This window comes from Thunnus maccoyii, chromosome 3, assembly GCF_910596095.1.
Source record: "Thunnus maccoyii chromosome 3, fThuMac1.1, whole genome shotgun sequence".
Lineage (NCBI taxonomy): Eukaryota > Metazoa > Chordata > Actinopteri > Scombriformes > Scombridae > Thunnus > Thunnus maccoyii.
In genome coordinates this window covers 22,501,572-22,520,044 of record NC_056535.1, presented here as the reverse complement: position 1 = coordinate 22,520,044, position 18,473 = coordinate 22,501,572, and the positions used below count along the sequence as shown (strand labels likewise).

Sequence of the window (18,473 nt, the reverse complement as noted above, 5' to 3'; positions counted from 1 at the left end):
CCAGGTTCCGTTTCCAGGAAAGACTTTTGTCATAGCAGTAGAAAATAAAGGAATAAATAAAACCACAGTGACATTATAAATCCAGAGTGGTTTATTGGTTTATCAATCGGCAGGTTTGCCAAAGCACCATGAGAAACAAACTGAGCATTAACCCGCCTTTGTATATTTCAATGGCAGCAAGATGCATTCAGGAACAGTGGTTTTAAAGCATGAGTAAACAATTCAAACAAAAACATAACACCTTCATAAAAGGGTTTAATACATGTTCAAATGAGAGCACAACTTAAACAGCAGTTTTCAAACTTTACAGGTTACGTGCTACAATTTTTACAGCTGGTTGTAATTCTCAGGGAGCAGAGATTGAAATGAATTGAAAGCAAGCCATGCCGACTTTGTAGCACACTGAGGGAAGAGCAGGAGGGGGGGGAAGGGCAGCAGCAGAACACACACTGTAGCCATAAACTGGGATTAGAGATGAACACGCAGATACTCACTTACTTCCATCTGAAATGCCAGCCAGCCAGTGCTGTGCGTGCATCTGTGTGTGTGATGTGTGCGTTATCGTGTGGTGGGTGGGAACGTGGGGGAACAAATCAGCTTTGAGTAGTTGATCTGGAACAAAGTGGCTCAGGAAGCAAGCAGAGCTGTGATTTTATTCCCTAATGTTCATGAACGACATTTATAATCAGGGTTTATAGAGGACAGGTTAGGGAGGATAGGCAGATTTAGAAGGACTCTCGCATTGAAAATCAACTAGGAGAAAGAGACAGACAGACACTTAACAGTAGAAGACTGAAGTATGATTCAGTGCAAACAAATTAAGAAAAGCTGGAAAGATGACGTGCAACTAGCTGGATAACAACACATTTTTACTTTCCTCCTCCTTTCCATGAACATGTATCTTAACTTTTCCAAAGTAACAGGAAGAGAAGGATGGATTTCACCCATTTTAAGTGCGCAGACACAGCAAATCTGTCCGACAGATTTCTGCGGGCTAGCAGCCGTCTTGGCAGCATGAATGCGTGGCCTTCAACCACATGACAACTATGATGACGACGATAGTGAGACCTCACTAAACTATTTAGTCATATGACTGCACAGCTTAAGAAATCTTAACCTCAGGGACAAATATCCTAAACAGCGTGAAACAACATTTTTTCTGTTATTCAGTGTAACAAATGGGGAATTCTTTTTCACAGTACTGTTTTTCTATCTCAGTCACTTGACAAGAGGAAAGGAACCATTAATCGCACAAAAAAAACAAAAAAAAAAAACAACTGAAATGTTCTCCCTCACGTACAGCAAAGTCACTTTTTCAGCTGGAAGAAAATCAAGTAAAAGAAGGATACTAAGGGGTTTTGGTCCCAGTCCCATTTTTGTCCAAGTGCTTCAAAAGAACAGACCAGACGGCAGCAGAATGTTAAACACAGGTGCCTTGTCAAAGACAAACACGGCTTTACAGCATAGTCTTGCTTGCATTAAGAAAAATAAAACAGCTCAACTCCATAGAGTATTTACATATTTTAGCTCAGTGCATAATGGATATCTTCCATTTCTCTTTGTCTATCTATATAAGTTCATATAGAAAACTCATGACAGCGTGAAGCATCACAGGCAAGGAATGCTTGTCTGTAGAATTGGTACTCAATTGGTCTTGGCATCAGCAAGTCCTCAGCCAGCGCCTTTCTTATTAAGTGACAGACAGAGGCTTTGTATATATGCAGAGCGGTGCTGGACTGCAGGCGGTGGATGATCCCTGCTTGTATTAAGTTTCTGGAGGCTGAAATGCTCCCATCAGCATTCATGTGACCGTCAGTGGCAGTGCTAGCGGCCTAACCATGCACGTACATTTAATCATAAACATAAAACAAAACATGCAGTTTGGAGAAGGAACATCTGGAAGAGTATCAACAGTTTGTGAAAAAAAAAAAAGAATATTCTTTGTCTATGTCGTAGTCACTGTAGGATGATCTACAGTTCCAGCAACATACAATCTTGAGGCTGAATGGCGTTTAGTACCATCTTTCTGTAACAGTACCCTAAAGAAATAATACTTTTTCACTTTGGAGTATCTCTGTGAACTTGCATTACCTTTTTTTTACTTTTGACCTTGTCATAAAACACATTCATTCATGATGAAATGGTGTTTCTTGGACCTCTAATTTGACCAGTTTCCAGTTGAAACAGAGTGATAAGCCGGAACAAAAGGATCATAAAAAGAGGGTTGGTGTGGAAAGGGAGAAATCATTGCCCACTTGAGGAGTAGAGAGGGGTTGCTATGTGTTGGCTTCAGAAATCTAGGGCATTAAAATATGTTGTTTTCAGAGAAAATTTGGATATAAAAATACAAGAGAATATAAAACAGAATCTTTTGGCATTGACTGTTTAACAGGTAGGTCAGAACACAGAAAACCAGCTAACAAGGTGACATTGTTATTTTTCACTTCATTTTGTTTTGAAGTCATTTCTTGGCCATTTCAGCCATTATGTTTAGTGCATTTCCTCTTTGTGCCTCTTTGTGGACATCCGGATTTCACACAGGCAGCAACAGTGGACACTTAGTTTTGGGCTTTTACTAGACTGGATCAGCCGGAGGGCCGATTTGCGAAACTCTTGTGAGATTTGTACGTGTTGTGTTTCTTCATTGTGCGCCTAACCCTAACCTTAACCCTTGACCTTAACCCTAACCACACTTGCGAGAGTTCATCCCCCCCCGGCTGATCCACCCAGCTTTTACCCTTATTTTCGAGCACGCTGTCTTGCCAGGCGCTTCATGAAGCAACAGGTTACAGTTGCGATGATGACGATGCCCACGAACAAGGCGGAGGACACTCCAATAACCAGAGGGATGAGGAGGAGGTCAGCAGCTAGGAGAAGAGGAAAAAAAGAGGGAAGGCCGTATGAAGAATGTAGAACTACACGATAATTACTAAAAATAATAACTTATTATTTTCCTTTAAAATGAAGAAAACACAGCAAGATGAGTGAAATATACCGTCATTATAATCTACTTTCATATAGAAGAATATGTTGGGGAAAAAAAAAAGATTCAGAACTGATTTGTTTGCTTCAAATTAAAAATACAGCTATGAATTTACAGAGTGCTTCTCAAATTCAGACAGCACACACACATTGATTACCAGTGAGTTAATGGACTGTGCTGCTGGATAAACAGATTGCCCCGGTGACTCAGCCATTTAGTCTCAATAAAGGATCCAGACACATGTTATGTAAAACAGAAAGGTCAACAACAAATTCTTTACTGCCATTGCCCACCCATAATTAGCGTACAGATGATCACTGATGCTGGACATAGCACTACCCTCCACCCATCCGTGTGTTATCTACACATGCTCATACAGTATCACTGTCCTGATTTTGACAATATCTTTATATTTTGCATCATGAGTCCCACAGAGCAAGCAATTAATATTTTCTGTGACAGAAACAGGTGAGATTAAGTCTCCATATAAGTATTTAAGATGTAAATACAGAGAAACCACTCTCTGCAATCTGGTAGGGAAGGCTAGAAAAGGACGTAAGCAATGGTCTATCTACTTTAAATGAGCAAACACCCTTCAAGGTCAAGAGTAAACACTTGACACTTACATTTGACATTTGCACTTGTTTGATTCTCAATGACCCAAACAAATCTGGACTGGGAAGGTGAAAAACCAGCACTTGCCCCTTAACCCAGTATAGCTGTTCAACAGCCAACAGATAAATGGACTGTTCATCAAATTTATCCACTATCACTATGTTTATTTGAAAAAACAAACCCAATGTGAGACGCTTACCTCGGGCGTACAGGTAAACCGTCACTGCATTTGACTCTGCTTTGACTCCCGTGTTGTACCAGCCTCCATGCGGGTCCTGCCCCCACGCCTCAGCATGACATGTGTACATGCCCTGATCCTCCATGGTAGCCGTGTGGACCCTCAGTCTGTAGCTGACGGCCGACAGGCGGTCGATGCTAACCTCGCTATTGTTGATGTAGATCTTTGCTACACCGTCATACGTGAGAGCAGCTACCAGACTGGGTTTTTCTTCAACGGGGGAGTCTGGCGGAGTAACATCAGCTGCTGGGCTCCCTGGCCTCTTGAGAACTGGTTCAGGGATTGGCCACCGAAGCCACTGCACCTGTGCCTGGGCGGGACCTGTGGTCGTTATGGTGGTGTTGCAGATCAGGGTGACGGTGCTGCCTCTTTTTAACAGCGGGCCTCGAGGGAGCTGAGCCACAGCAGAAACTAGCACATCTGTGGAGGGAAGTGGTACATTTGAAGAATAATTTATGAAATGTGAACTGAACATGTGTGACTGTTAACCCAAATTTAGCTAACACATGTTTGCGATGAATATGAGGAGAGCCAAACCACAAATTCCAGTTTTGCCTAATCCAAAGTCCACCCTTGAGCCAAAGACTTATTTATCCCTGATGTTCCTTTTTTTAGTAAAATACACTGAAAGTTTTAATGAATTTAAAAGAAACTTGGACAACAGGTAAAGCTGGGGCAGAGACTTGGATGACACATTTCAAAAGGTCCGGGTGCAGACCAGCACATTGCAGCCAAACGGCACGCAAACCGGTCCTCTGAGCCACTAAGATACTCCATGAATCTGTAATTATAAATCTTTTCTCAGACCCAAACAATACAGAGGTCCCTGAACAGAATACGCAATTAAGAGTGGGAAGAAAACAGCTTAAATGTGTCAACCATCATGTTCTTCACTTAGGACTTCGCATTCCTGAATATTTTACTTTATTTCAAATATTTTTTTATAAAAATATCTCTGCCAAACCTCTGTATCCAAATCAGCCCCCTACAAATTTAACTTTCCTTGCATATTGTATACTGTAGCGTCACCTCACCTTTGGTCTTCAGGTTGACGGTGACTCCTTCAGACCTCTGGGTGAGTGTGGCTGGAATAGATGGGCCAGGGTCTCTCCTTCCAGCATATACACTCACCACACACCGATACACCCCGGAGTCAGCGGGGCGGGCCGAGAACAGCTTCAGAGAGTACTTCGTCTCTGACACTTTCTCCATAGAACCGCCGCTGGCTCTGCTGAGGTCGTCCCCCCAGCTCACGACACCGTCTGTGCCCATGCGGGCCACCTCCACCTTTACACAAAATATGGTGTGTGAGTACGTGTTGGACTGTGAATTGAAATCTAATTTATTTTAGGCCATTTATAAGAAACCATGAATACTTTTAGATTGATGATGTTGATCAAATACTAATTTCTTCACTCATTAAAGAAAAAAAGGCTGCTGTTTGGCAGCTTACTCTCCAGTGTCATTTGTCAGAACTTTGCCTCCAGCACTTGAACACAACACATCAGAAAATATTCCAAATCTATCTGTAATTTCATCTGAATTATTAACACGACAACTATAACAGAGAAGAAACATGACTTTATGTTGACTGAAATGGATTACCCAGTCGAAATTATATTCACAGTTAATCTATTTTTTTATCCTAAAGTGTATGAAAGTAATTAAGTCTTACATTGCATTGATAGAAGAAGAAAAAAGTGATAAAACTAGGAAAAACTTTCAAACACTAACTGCTTTGTTATTGCTGTAAATGCACTAAGACATAAACTCTAATGTGGCATGACAGTACAATTAATACATGAAATGTTTTATCAGTTCCCTCATTTGCTGACAGGTGTTCACAGTAGCTGACTGACGCAGCCACTCATGGACTGAAAGATAAATTAACTGTACACCCACTTAGATACATCAATACTTTGTTTCAGTTACAGTTTTTAGGTGCAAAACAAACACACCAAAGTCCCTATATTGTTCCTCTGAGGACAATAGCACACATGAGCTGTAACCCGCAAATAACAAACAATTACTCTACATGAAGTCAGCAGAGGGAGCATCACAGTACCTCGACTCCCCCGGCCCCGACTTCATCGCTGCTTACAGAGCCCCTCTTCATCCACTGAACCAGCAGGCCTGAGTTTACTTCAGACGGCAGCCCCAACACCTCACAGGTCAGGATGAGAGGGGAACCGACCTGCAGGGTCACATCCCCTCTGGGCGAGGATGTCACACTCAGAGACTCCGCTAGAGAGAGGAAGACATGGAGGGAAAGAGCTTAGTAAAAAGTTTAAGTACCAGAAATCCTCCTTAGTGGAGGGCCATAAAAAAACAAACACTTATACTATGATTGTAAAAATCTTTACTGGAAGCGATATCTCGTAGGAATGACTTGACACCACATATTCAATGGTCAGGATGACATATTGTAGTTTTTACATTTTGTCATTTGGCAGATGCTTTTTTCCAAAGCGACTTACAAGCGAGCCAAGACAATGAAGCATTAAGATAACCACTTTAATCAAAAAGTAAACATTACACACAAGTTAAGAAATAGTGATCAGAGCAATCATATTTTCTGTAGATACTGTGTAGACATGTATAAACAGGTCTGATTTCTTCTTTGTTTGTAAACTGAATATCTTTAGGTTTTGGTGTTGGTCAGGACAAAAGAAGACATTTGAGGACGTCACCTTAGGCTTTGGGAAACAGTTATCATTTTTTATCTTTTTTTAAAATATTTTATAGACCAAACAATCAAGAAAATAATCATCAGATTAATCAATAATGAAAACAATCATTAGTTGCAGCCCTATTGGCAACAGAAACAGAGAATAATCAAGAACCATAAACCGATACCAGGATTATACTGTATGTATAAATATAACACAAGATATGACTTATTATTTTATGAATTGTATTAAATGATGTGCTATATAATTTGCTTGTAGTTGTCTCTCATTGCTCTTCATTTCTCATGGAAGAGACATGCATAAAGATTTCATTACTGTGTAACTGATGACTAATGAACATAATTTGTTTAACTGAAAATGTTTCATATTGTAAATATAAATACCCTGGATAATTAGATATACACTGACTCATTGTTTTAGCAATGCCTCATTTAACCACAACACTTCTCCAAACACAGTTCTGCTTGATAATAGACACATTATCTATAAAACAAAAGGACACATGTCAGACCATTGTTTTAGACGACAGTCCAGAAAATACAGAGCTGGGTGGCGCTTGTCAGAGAGTTTCTGAAAAACAATGCATGTATTGTTTCTGATTCAATTCTTCGACTTCTGTAGAAAAAAATATGACCTAAAAAACTTAAACTCCATCACACAGTTACTTAGTACTAGGGCTGCAACTAACAATTATTTTCATTATTGATTAATCGTGTATTTTTTTCTCAATTAATCGATTAGTCATTCCGTCTTTAAATGTCAGAAAATGGTGAAAAAAAAAGCTTAAGATGTGTATCCGTTTTACTTTCACAGAGGACTAAAGAAGCCAGAAAATATTCACATTTAAGCAGCTGGAACCAGAAAGTTTTTGCATTTTTTCTTCAAAACTGACTCAAAATGATTAATCGATTATCAAAATAGATGTAATTCATCGTCTGTTGATCAACTAATCACTGTAGCTCTACTTAGTACAACTAAACAGGGTGTGAACCTTTTATTAAAAACATATGTAAATCAAACGTTAGAAACTGAGAATGGGGCTGTAGTGGTGGCAGTAACTTTTGCACTATTTTTCCGAATCAGATTAACTTCCCCTTCCAGTAAGTTAAAAAAAAAAAAAAAAAAAAAAGTATGAGGAACAGCTACTAGACACAAAAGTGCTGGTCTGACAGGAATGGACACATCAGTCTGACAGAAAGATAGTCATCCTCTATGCAGGCTAGAAGGGGCCAAGGTGGGAGCAAAGATTACTTAATCCTTTAGATCCATGCAAGCTGTTTAGAATTTAAATTGAGCCAAACTGCAAGGCGACGGGCAGATATCCAGCTGCCTGTCCGGCAAGCTATCGACCTATTAAATCCAGCTGGATAATCAAGAAGAGAGCTGAACTTCTAGCTTGTCAGTCAGGCAGTCTGATAGTGGAAATCCCAATCAGTTAGTCATATACTGAAGATTTCCCATCAGCCAGGTTGGAAAGAGCTGAAACAGGTACCACCCAGCCATCCCAGGCAGCCAATTGCAAACCCTACTGCCAAGCCCTATACAGATGTGTATCCAGTTACTTAATCAGCCGCGTATCTTTTTAGTCTGTAAACCGGTCCGTCAGCCAGCCAGCAAGCTAGATATTCAGTTAATCTCCAAGTAACACAAACATCCAGGGCTTGAGTCTGAAATCTGGAGAGAGTCCAATGTACTCAACAGTACTACAAGTCCAGGCCGACTGACGCCACTTCCAACAACAGACAAAGACAGAATCAAGAACCTTGAACTGACAAGTAGAAACCAAACTTCAGCGTTTTCCCACGACTCGGCTCGAGATTTGCTTTTATTGTCTTGGGTTCAATTTAAGCAGCCAACTTAATTGTGTATCCGGTTTCCTCAGTGTGGTTAACTACTTTATAAATAACCTGCAGTTAGATTTTGTAACTAATATCACATGATTTTTTAAATGTATCTTGTTTGAACAATTGCTGTTGTGCAATCTCATTGTTATGACTTTGGCATTTGCCTCATGTGCTATCATAGTGTGGGCAAATGTCAGCACAAATACTGGTATACTCTCACTGACCTAGTTGCTGAACAGTCAAGTTGCCGATATCCAGCGTCCTCTGTGCAATCTTCTGCCATGAACGATCGCGGTCCCGAATCCACTGCGATGCCTCGCAGAAATACGCGCCGGTATCATCTGGCTGCACCGCTCTCATCTTCATCACGTACACCCCAAGTCCGGCTTCCCCGTTCCTCTTCTCCAGTGTGATCTCTCCATCGTCGTACCGCTTCTTGTAAGAACGTCCGGGCACGACTCCCAGCATGTTGTCGATGGAGATAATCTCTCTGACGGTGCTGACCTCCTCTCCCGCTCCGCCTCCCGTACCGTCTCCGCCGCCGCGCTTCCCAAACATGATGGACAGGTGGGTGAGCTGCTCAGACTGGATGCCGGCCGAGCACGTCAGCGTTAATTCGGCCCCCTCTGGCACGGGCTGGCTAGTGAGCGAGCGGGAATAGCTGATCTGGAGTGTGTCGGGGATCACTGCGCGTGTGAGAAGGGACACAGAGAGACAATTATATTACATCAGGTTGCTGCAGGAGCCGGATGAGAGATGATGCCACATTTAATTTCTACCGTCTGTGTGATGTTTAAACCTTTCTATGTTTAGAGCGCTAAAGCAAATCACGAAAAGGGGTTGCTGTGTGTGACTCCCAGCCATTTACTGTACCACCCTTGGCTTTGGGCGCTAGCTTTGCCAAAGAAAGCGGGATTAGTAGGCTATTATGACGATAATACACTTCAGCTGCAAAACGAACACCCAGCATCCTACAAACATAAGCTAAGCGGTGCACAAAGCGACATGATGGATAGAAACAGAATTGGTAACCATATGGATGGTGTAAACATGCCAAATGATTTTTGACAGCTTGAACAGCTGGATCTGGGTGTAAGTGAAACAAATCTGTAGAGAGAGAAAGAAAACTCCAGATGGTAAGTATAAATAACAGCTTGGATTGAGGAATGTCGTCATGAGCCAAGTCAAACTTAAACACATAGTACGATTAATCAATGAAAAATGTGTTACTTCTGGCTGATATAGTGCAAAACAGCTGATAAAATCCACCAAGACAGAAAAATGGTTTATACAACATGTCACAACTATGATATTATTTATCCATTTTGATTTTTATCCATTCCACATGTTTTTTGTTACTTTATCAAACTACCATGATCCTTCTGATCTCATCTGTATTGTTGATGCCTGATTACCCTCTTCATATTCTGTCTATTTTTTATGCCTGTTTTGTGTTTTGTGACTTATATGTGCTGCTGCTATTATAGTTAGGACACTTCTGTATTCGTTTTCTTTCTCGTTGTCAACAAATTCCATTAAATTCCAAAACCAATCATACTTTCTGACTTCCTGACCCCGTCTGCAGCACTGAGCCCAAGCACATTCTTTCCTACTGAAGATCTAAATCGATAAAAATGGGGATATAATTTCACATTGAAGGAGCTCAGTGATTTTGCTATGGTAACAGGAGTTATGATCGTATTTGTTGGGGTGTATTTTCTGCTACATTTTTACATTATTACGCATTTGATGCACCAGTGAGTATTTATATCACCAGGACAGTGTGTGTAGGATTGACTCAAAATAAACCACAGTGTCCATTGTGATGAAGGAACATGTAACCCAGTGCAGCTGATTTGTTTTTAATAGTTTTTGGACAACTATTTAGGTGTAGGTCTCAGAGCAATAAGCTTTATCAGGCTTTGAAAAGCTACAATAATTTGTTAGTAGAATCAGTTCATTGTTGGTTTTGGTCACTTCACCTTTGACAGTCACTGTAGCGCTGTAGTTGCCCTGGTAGGTGGTGTCCGTGCTAGGTGTGTAGCACTCATACTTCCCCTGGTCCTCAGCCCGGAGCCTCTGGATCACAAGCCGGACGTTGTCCCCAGAGTCCCTGTCCACCCTCACCTCCCCGTTCCTCACCCGGGCCAGGAACGGGGCATAGGGGAAGCCTTTATCCCTGGTGGACACCACTCCCATCTGCCTCCCACCAGCATCGTCCCTGTACAGGAACCACTCAAAGTCCTGCGTGCGTGGGCCTTCGTATCCTGACACGGCACAGGGCAGGGAGAGGGGGAACCCTGCTACACGGTACAGGGGTCCAGTGGGAACATGTACATCGCGACACACAACGCACTGGAGCACTGTGGATGAAAAATAGAGAGACCATGAGAGTGAGAAAGATGGTGACGAGCAGACAGGAACGATTGGAAACCGTAACAATGTTGATTTCTGTAGGTCACAGTGTTGCCTTGCAGCATATTTGCTACATGGAGTCACTGATCAATATCCTAAGCTGATGACTGGATAACAGGGAATCAATACATTAAATGGCTGTGGAAGAAAAACACTCAGGCTGGGGCTGGGCCAGCTTTCTCCAAATACAATGGCATGTGTAATAAATGAAATACAATCATCTCAGTGGGTTTCTCAGGTCAGTCTCTAATTATTTTTATTGATTTAAAGGAAAAGTCCACTAAATACTGAAACAAGTTTGCAGTCTTACAAAGAGTGCAACATTAACTACAACATTCACTAATACTATGTATTTCACTCCAATTCAATGGAACTCCTTGGCATTTAGATTGTGGTGCTCAAAGCATGAAACAATACTACTGCAGCAAATAATTATTTTCATTAGCCATTAAACTGCAGACTATTTTCTCAATCTATTGGTTAATCATTTGGCCAAATTGAATTTTGCTCAAGCCAGAGGTGACATCTTCAAATTGCTTATTATTAGGGCTACAACTAACAATTATTTTCATTATCAATGAATCTGTTTATTATTTTCTGGATTAACTGATTAGTTGTTCGGTCTATAAATTGTCCAAAAACAGGGAAAAATGTTGCTTTGTTTCCCAAAGTCCAAAGTCACGTACTCAAATTTCTTCCTATTTGCCGACCAACAGTCAACAACCCAAAGATATTCAGTTTACCATCACAGAGGACTTGAAACACCAGAACTATTCACATTTGAGAAGCAACCAGAGAATTTGGACATTTTTTCTTAAAAACTGGTTTATTTTGGTCTCTATGAGAGGAAACTGAATATCTTTGAGTTGTGGACTGTTGCTCAGAACAAAAGATGACATTTGAGGACGTCACCTTGGGCTTTGGGAAACAGTGATTTTTGACATTTTTGGCTGAACCGCAAAAGCGGGGCCAGCCAATAAACAAAAATGTCTTTCCTCTGACATTTTATGGGCCAAACAACTAATCGGTCAATCGAAAAAATAATCGCCAGATTACTGATAATGAAAATAATCGTTAGTTGCAGCCCTGATATGAACAGTTTCTTCCTTCTACACCATTTCATAACACTTAGAAAGACAAGCTGCTGCTGCATTATTCAAAAGTAATTTTCAGTGCTCACAGCAGCAAAAATTAAAGGTCACTGAGTGCATTGTGTTGGAGAGACAATTCACACTCAGACTCTCTGAGTTGAAGAATTCTAGTCAGGGCCCAATGGAAAATAAAATATATTCCCTCCCTGTCCCCTTTCTGTTTAAGAGAAGCGTGGCAACATGGAAGACCTTCAGTGTTCTGTTTATAAGCAAAAATATTCAGTGTGAGTGCCTCGGGGTGGAGAGCAGCCAGCGTCCAGGTTCAGGCGTCATTGTATTTCACTGAGTCTCATTGTCTGGCTGCATACACTACTTCCCCTAGAATCTCTCTGAAATAGTTATGGACTCAGACCAACCAGGGCTATTTAAAAACAGAAACCCTCTTTAAGCCACTGAAACTGCTCATGCCATTACTATTCTCTCATGCATAGGGTACTTGCCCAAAATATTCTGATGCTGATACTGAGTCAGAGGGAAAAGGCCCAATTTTAGATGGAAACATTACAGGGGATTTTACCTTTATCTTTGCCAACATCAGGTCTAGATCCACAGATACATATAACGTATTGTAAAAGTAATCATTTCCCCGTGTCAAAGTAGGAATGAATTGTTGAATCTGAGATGACCTGCCCCATTTATACCCAAATTAGTTTCACTTCTTAAAAGTACAAACACAAAGCAGAACAGTTTCTTCTGTTAATAGTCTGAAAATGGAAGTTTGTTTGAGAAAACAAATCATAGAAAAAATAAATTTAACTATGAATGGCCCTTCTCCAAACTATGGAAGTTGTATATGTTAAAAACAAAGAAAAAATACCTGAATGTCTAACAAAAAATAAATTGGAAATTTAGTAACATTAAGTCATTCAATTAGCCAGCCAGAGAGAGAGGTCACATAGCCAATCTCTTTAGTAAACTTGTTCCATATTTTAGGAGAAAGGCATTCATGTTTAAAGCACTATTTAGGCTACAATAAAGTATAAGCAATTATTTTGCTAAGAAGGGTACATATCTTTAATATTGGTTGCCTACAAATTGATTTTAATATTCAAGTGATGCCAAAAGCTGAGAAATAAACCCATCATCTCTTAATGCAAATGAGACATGACCATCCCGACATAACACTCAACAAACAAACATCCACAAACAAAGAACCAGCACCAACTAACACACCTCTTCCCCCTCGCCTGAAACTGATGACGACCTGATCAACTAGAAATACTAGATGGGTGTGTAGTGGCACGCCCCACCTGTCTGTGTGTGTCAGACGTAAAACCAACTGGAGCTTTCTCACAGGCGAAGCCGCAGCCCGATAACAACACGTCCATAGATAATGACATGGGAGACTAGTGGGAGGCTTAAGCGGATCAAGCCCTAATTAACATTGGGCTCGGACTGATAGGGCTGGGAGACACTGCAGCTTGTAACAATATTCAATACTGTCTGGATTAGACACTCTGCCAGCCATGAAGAGATAAATGTTGGACCCCTGACCCCATTTATGTCCCAGGGACCCCTGTCTGTTTGGGTGTTAGATATAATTCATACAATTGTTAATACTGTGAGTAAGGAGATAAAAAAAACTATGAGGGTCAGAGTGAAGTCTGCAACTTTACATATTGTCTCTCTGCTAGCTGTTAGGTCAAAACATGTACGTAAGGTACAAGACAAAATTGTTTAAATTGGAAAGTATAAAGTTGAAAACAGAAGTCCCTAATGGCACAAATAATTACCTACAAGCTCACATTCTGACTGTACTACCTTCCTCTATCTGGGTCGCATGTACTTTTTGAAACTTTTCATCATTTTTTCATCGTATAGCCAAGAAAATAAAACCTTACTCTGAGCTCCTAAGCACCAAAGATGTGATTGGTGGTGGAGGTGAAATGATACTTCGTAATCAGAAAATTAATCAGCGACTACTTTAATAATCAATTTAATAGTCATTTTTTTAAAACGTAAAAATGCCAAATTTTTTAAATTTCCAGCTTCTCAAAAGGTGAAGATTTGCTGCTTTTTCTTGTCTTACATTAACATAAACTACATATTTGGTAGATTAAACCTCTTGGTCAGATAAATAAACAAACAAACAAATAAATAAATAAATAAATAAGAAGATGTCAACTTGGGATCTAGGAAATTGTGACAGGCATTTTTCACCATTTTCTGACATTGTATAGACAGAATGACTTGACAAGAAAATAGAAAAATTGGATAATAAAGATAACTGTTGGTTGCAGCAGGTCTTTTTGGTTATTTCACTCAGCAAAACTTCCTCCTGAACTCTATGGCCCTTTCTTTTTTCTCATGTTGCATCTAATCTTTCTTATACTTACTTGTGTTTGGGGAAGCCTTTCCCAGATTTCACCTTTGTTGGCAAATGCACCTGTTTCTCTAACACATTTGGCTCATTAGCACCCATAAAGTCATTTCTGTGTTTACATTGTGGTTAATAAAAATAACCTACAGGCCACAGGAACGTGAGAAATTCTCATAACTGTCCCCACAGATGAACCACAGGGGCAAAAGATGGCAGACTAAATTATGAAAGAGACCTAGCTAGGTGCTCCAGATGATATCTAAATGAATAGTCTGATTGATATGCATGAAGAAACAATCATGTAAATGCATGTGACAGATGGCCAGGCGATTTTAGTCGTTGTGTGGAGTCAAACAGGTACAACGCAGACGCGGCTGTACTCACAACAGTGTAGAAAAACGAATAATGCTGTTCTCATCGAAGCCATCATGGTCCTCATCTCCCCCCTCGGTGTCCAGATGGATTATGTTGACTCAGATTTCCTTCTCCGTGTTCCTCTTGTCGTTTATCGCCGATCATAGTTCATCCCGCCGCGGAGACTAACTGTCTTCAAACGAAACAAACAGTACATGGTCGGATTATTTGTGCGGAAGAAGAAATGACAATGTTTAACAATGTAGCAACACACTGATCTCTCACAAACACAGACAGGACAGGAGAGTTAGCGCCATCGGCTAGTTGGAAGGCGAATGCATATTAGTGCAAGAATTAATGTGCAAAACTGCAAATTAAATCACCTTTTCCCCATGCACCGTCGCATCTCCGTCAACAAACCGAGCGCTCCATTAAAACCCGGTTTAGTTTTAGATTATACCGCCTCGACAGACAGACAGACATGCCGTGCAGTGCGGGTACGGAGGGGTTGGCATCACAGGGGGCTGGGTGTGTGTGTATGTGTGTGTGTGTGTGTGTGGATGAGGAGGAGGAGGAGGAGGAGGAGGAGTGGTTTGCTACAAAAAGGGAGGAGCATGCATGCGAACTAGGGTGTGAGAAGAAAAAATTGAACTGGTGCCATTGGTCAAGAAAGCGACGATGACATTTTGAACCAATGATAATAGAGAGTGTTGAGACATAAACATTTGAACCGCAAGGGGGCGCCAGAATTAAATACAAGTGGACCTCCCTGTATTCAGTATGGTTTTATCAGGTGGGTAAATGATTTATATAGCGTATGTTACACAGAAGGCTTTTGTTTCTCCCGTAAACTGCCATTACAAATTTTTGATGTTTAAAAATTAATATAAAATCGCTGGAATATGCTAGAAAAACAGGAAAGTAACAGCTCACATTTGCTGAATGAGCTGCACAGTTTAACATTTGAATGGTTTTTCTAGCACAAAGTATGGAGCAGTTGAAAAGGTTGCACATAATGTGGAATTATAAGCAGACGTAGGAGAATCATAAAGACTGATTGCTGGAAGTTTGCAGGTGCAGCAGTCACGCAATAATAATAATAATAATAATAAGAGATGTAAGGGATACAGTTGTATTGATATGAAATGTTCAGCCATAGTGGTTTGTTGTTAGCGCAGTAACCACTATTAATTAGGTCATGTGAATGAAACCAAAGCAGCCTAAAAACTCAATAGAAAAGAAAAAATGCAAATGTTCATTAGCTACACACACACAAGAAGGGACAGGGACATTGTTGCAGTTACAGGCTTTTGGTTTAGGCCTGTGACATCATCAATCAATCAAATCAATCATTAGCATTATTGATGTAACTGGGCAATCAACTGACACACCTGGTATTAATCTCTTGTTTCCTGTTGAAACTGCAGTATTATGCTTCTGTCTCTCTCAGGTTTGCAAATAAAATGAAAATCTAACCATTTAATCTTTTAGTCATTTGCCATTTTCTATGTATGATGAATGACAAATTAAAATGAATAAAAGTTTCATTTTCATGTTTAAAAATGCATCATTGCTGCCAAAAGTGAAATTAAAACAGAAACTCTACTGACAACAAAATGTCAGTGTACTCCCAGATGTATCCATCCCACAATTATTATGAAATTGAATGTGAAGTTGACTTTGCATGTTTATTTTCAAATTGTCAGATAATAACCTATATGTAAAATATGCAAACTTGGCTTTTGCATTTGAATAGTATTTCATAATAATTGCAAATGAAAATGAAATTAAAATGGCAGGTGGCATTTTCATTTGACTAATGGCAGAAATCCCTCAGACTTGTTCTGTAAAATTTGACAAAGTCACCCATCAAAATCAATAGGCAGTGTACAAATGTAGATTTGCTGGAACATAGCAGTCAGATGACTCAATTCCACTGTCATGTCACCTTAGTATAGGGGAGTCTCGGGTTTGTAGAGATGCTATTGGAATCAAAGGTAGAGTAGTCTGGCTGCAGATCAGATTTACTTCTTTTGAGCTTGTTTGAGTCTGGCTGACTAATAGCTAACACACAGAAACATCACAGAAGAGATGTAAACTGTCAGTCATTCCTTTTTACTGGTATAACTGCTCCGGGTATAATTACTAATACATTAGAGGTGTCAGCGCCCACTGGGCTCATTCCTAAAACCAGTAACAGGTTTAGAAATTACAGGATTGTTAGAAACAAAGGAACCATTCTAACACCTACTCAGAAACTCATTTACAGCTGTGCATCTTGCAAAATTACAAAATTAACTGAAATTTTAACAGAAGATTATGATCAGATCTTTAAAACATTATTTCAAGAAAATTATCAACAATACTTTTGATACAGTATGTTGTGTTTGTGCTTATTATACCCCCTCTATCTATATCTATATCTATAGACATGTGATACATGCATGTGACACCAGCACAGGGTGTTATTTGTTGAATGCCCTCGGGAAACACATTTTTTTTTAACCCTTTTAGAAAATGCTTAGCCTTCATTCTGTGTCTGTGTGTACACAGTCACGCATGTATGTATGCTTGTATATACTATACATGCATGTTTTATTTTTTGGATTTGTGTGGGTTTATGATATTTGTGTGTTTTTGTTCACTTGTGTGTGCCTTTATGCATTTGAGCATTTCTGTGTGTTTGCAAGCTTGCTCATTTTGGTGAGTTTATAATATAAATCCCATACATGAAAAATTAGAGACAGTTTTCTTCAACCACAAGATGGCGACATCCAATTGCCATACTGAGAGCTCCAAACATCTACATCATGTACTTACTAGACTAAATAGGTACCATACAACACACCTCAAAATAATGAAAGTAAAAATAATATTAAAGAGAGTGACAGGTTCATTGTCATTGTCACCTTACTACTAGTCAGATAACATGTAATGATACTGATATACAATTAATACCACTGCTTGTGTATTTTAGGTAACAATTATCCATGTGTGCTGATACTTTCACTATTCTTAGCTCCAAAAACCTGAATCATCCACATGAGGTTGTTGAACAACACTTTCTACAAGCTGACAGTGATGTAAAACAGTGATAAAACCCAGCTAACATTTCTGTGGCCTGTGAAAGCAGCGCTGCTACATTCCTGCCTTTTCTGTCTCTTTTTTATATTTCTCTCAAAGGGGGAGCAATAAATTAGTCTAATCAGTTATTTAACTATTTTTCCACACACTGGGGTCACAGGAAATATTAAAGGCTTGAGTAGAAAAATGGAGAAACATTACAGCTGAGTGCAGCAGGATATGGTCCTATATGTGGCTGTGAGTATATGTGGGATGCTCATTAGTGGATAGATTCACTCAGATGCTGCACTCTCTGAGGAGGATTCATGCCATCAGAACACACCTCATTAGTGGTACCAGTTGTCCTCCATCTTCCTTGTTTTCCTTTCCTTTCTTCCTCACTTCTCTCCAGTCTCCACTCCTCACTTTGAGCTACATGGAAACATGGAAGACTTCACAGTGTGGCTCGGCAGAGAGAGAGAGAGGGGAAGTCATTAGGGTATTCTGGGTTAACAAGGCGGCAAGCAGGATATGCAGACTTCAGCAGGAGCCTACACATAGCACTGAGGGATGGCACTCGTGCAGAGTAAACTTCCTCAGTCTTGCGCTTTCCAATGTATCACAATTTTTAACCGAGTTGGACAGTTAGAGCATGATGTAGTCTGATCCCGTTCCAGGGGAATAAACCTCTAAAAGCAGCATTGATCTGCACGCTGCTTGTTGTGCACGTGTCTGTGTAGCCTATTACTCATGACAGGCAGTCCTAAAATCCCAAATTCTCTGCTCTTAGAGTTTGTATT

General features: G+C 40.1%; 1 protein-coding gene across 3 annotated transcripts; it reads right to left on the bottom strand.

The window, feature by feature from the left end:
- Nucleotides 1-68: 68 nt before the first annotated feature.
- Nucleotides 69-18,117, bottom strand: igsf8 (immunoglobulin superfamily, member 8). 3 transcript variants are annotated; one of them, XM_042405987.1, is made up of 8 exons: nt 18,017-18,117; nt 14,641-14,799; nt 10,353-10,733; nt 8,595-9,056; nt 5,902-6,080; nt 4,871-5,123; nt 3,798-4,256; nt 69-2,867 (listed from the first exon to the last, which is right to left on the bottom strand). In XM_042405987.1, exons 2-8 carry the CDS (start codon nt 14,693-14,695, stop codon nt 2,740-2,742), a joined length of 1,917 nt encoding a protein of 638 aa, XP_042261921.1. In that variant the 5' UTR covers nt 14,696-14,799; nt 18,017-18,117; the 3' UTR covers nt 69-2,739. The 3 variants fall into 3 exon arrangements, with proteins under 3 accessions (XP_042261921.1, XP_042261919.1, XP_042261920.1); XM_042405985.1 differs by lacking the exon at nt 18,017-18,117 and adding an exon at nt 14,994-15,163 and having other exon boundaries at nt 14,641-14,803; XM_042405986.1 differs by lacking the exon at nt 18,017-18,117 and adding an exon at nt 14,994-15,163.
- Between the last annotated feature and the right edge of the window lie 356 nt (nt 18,118-18,473).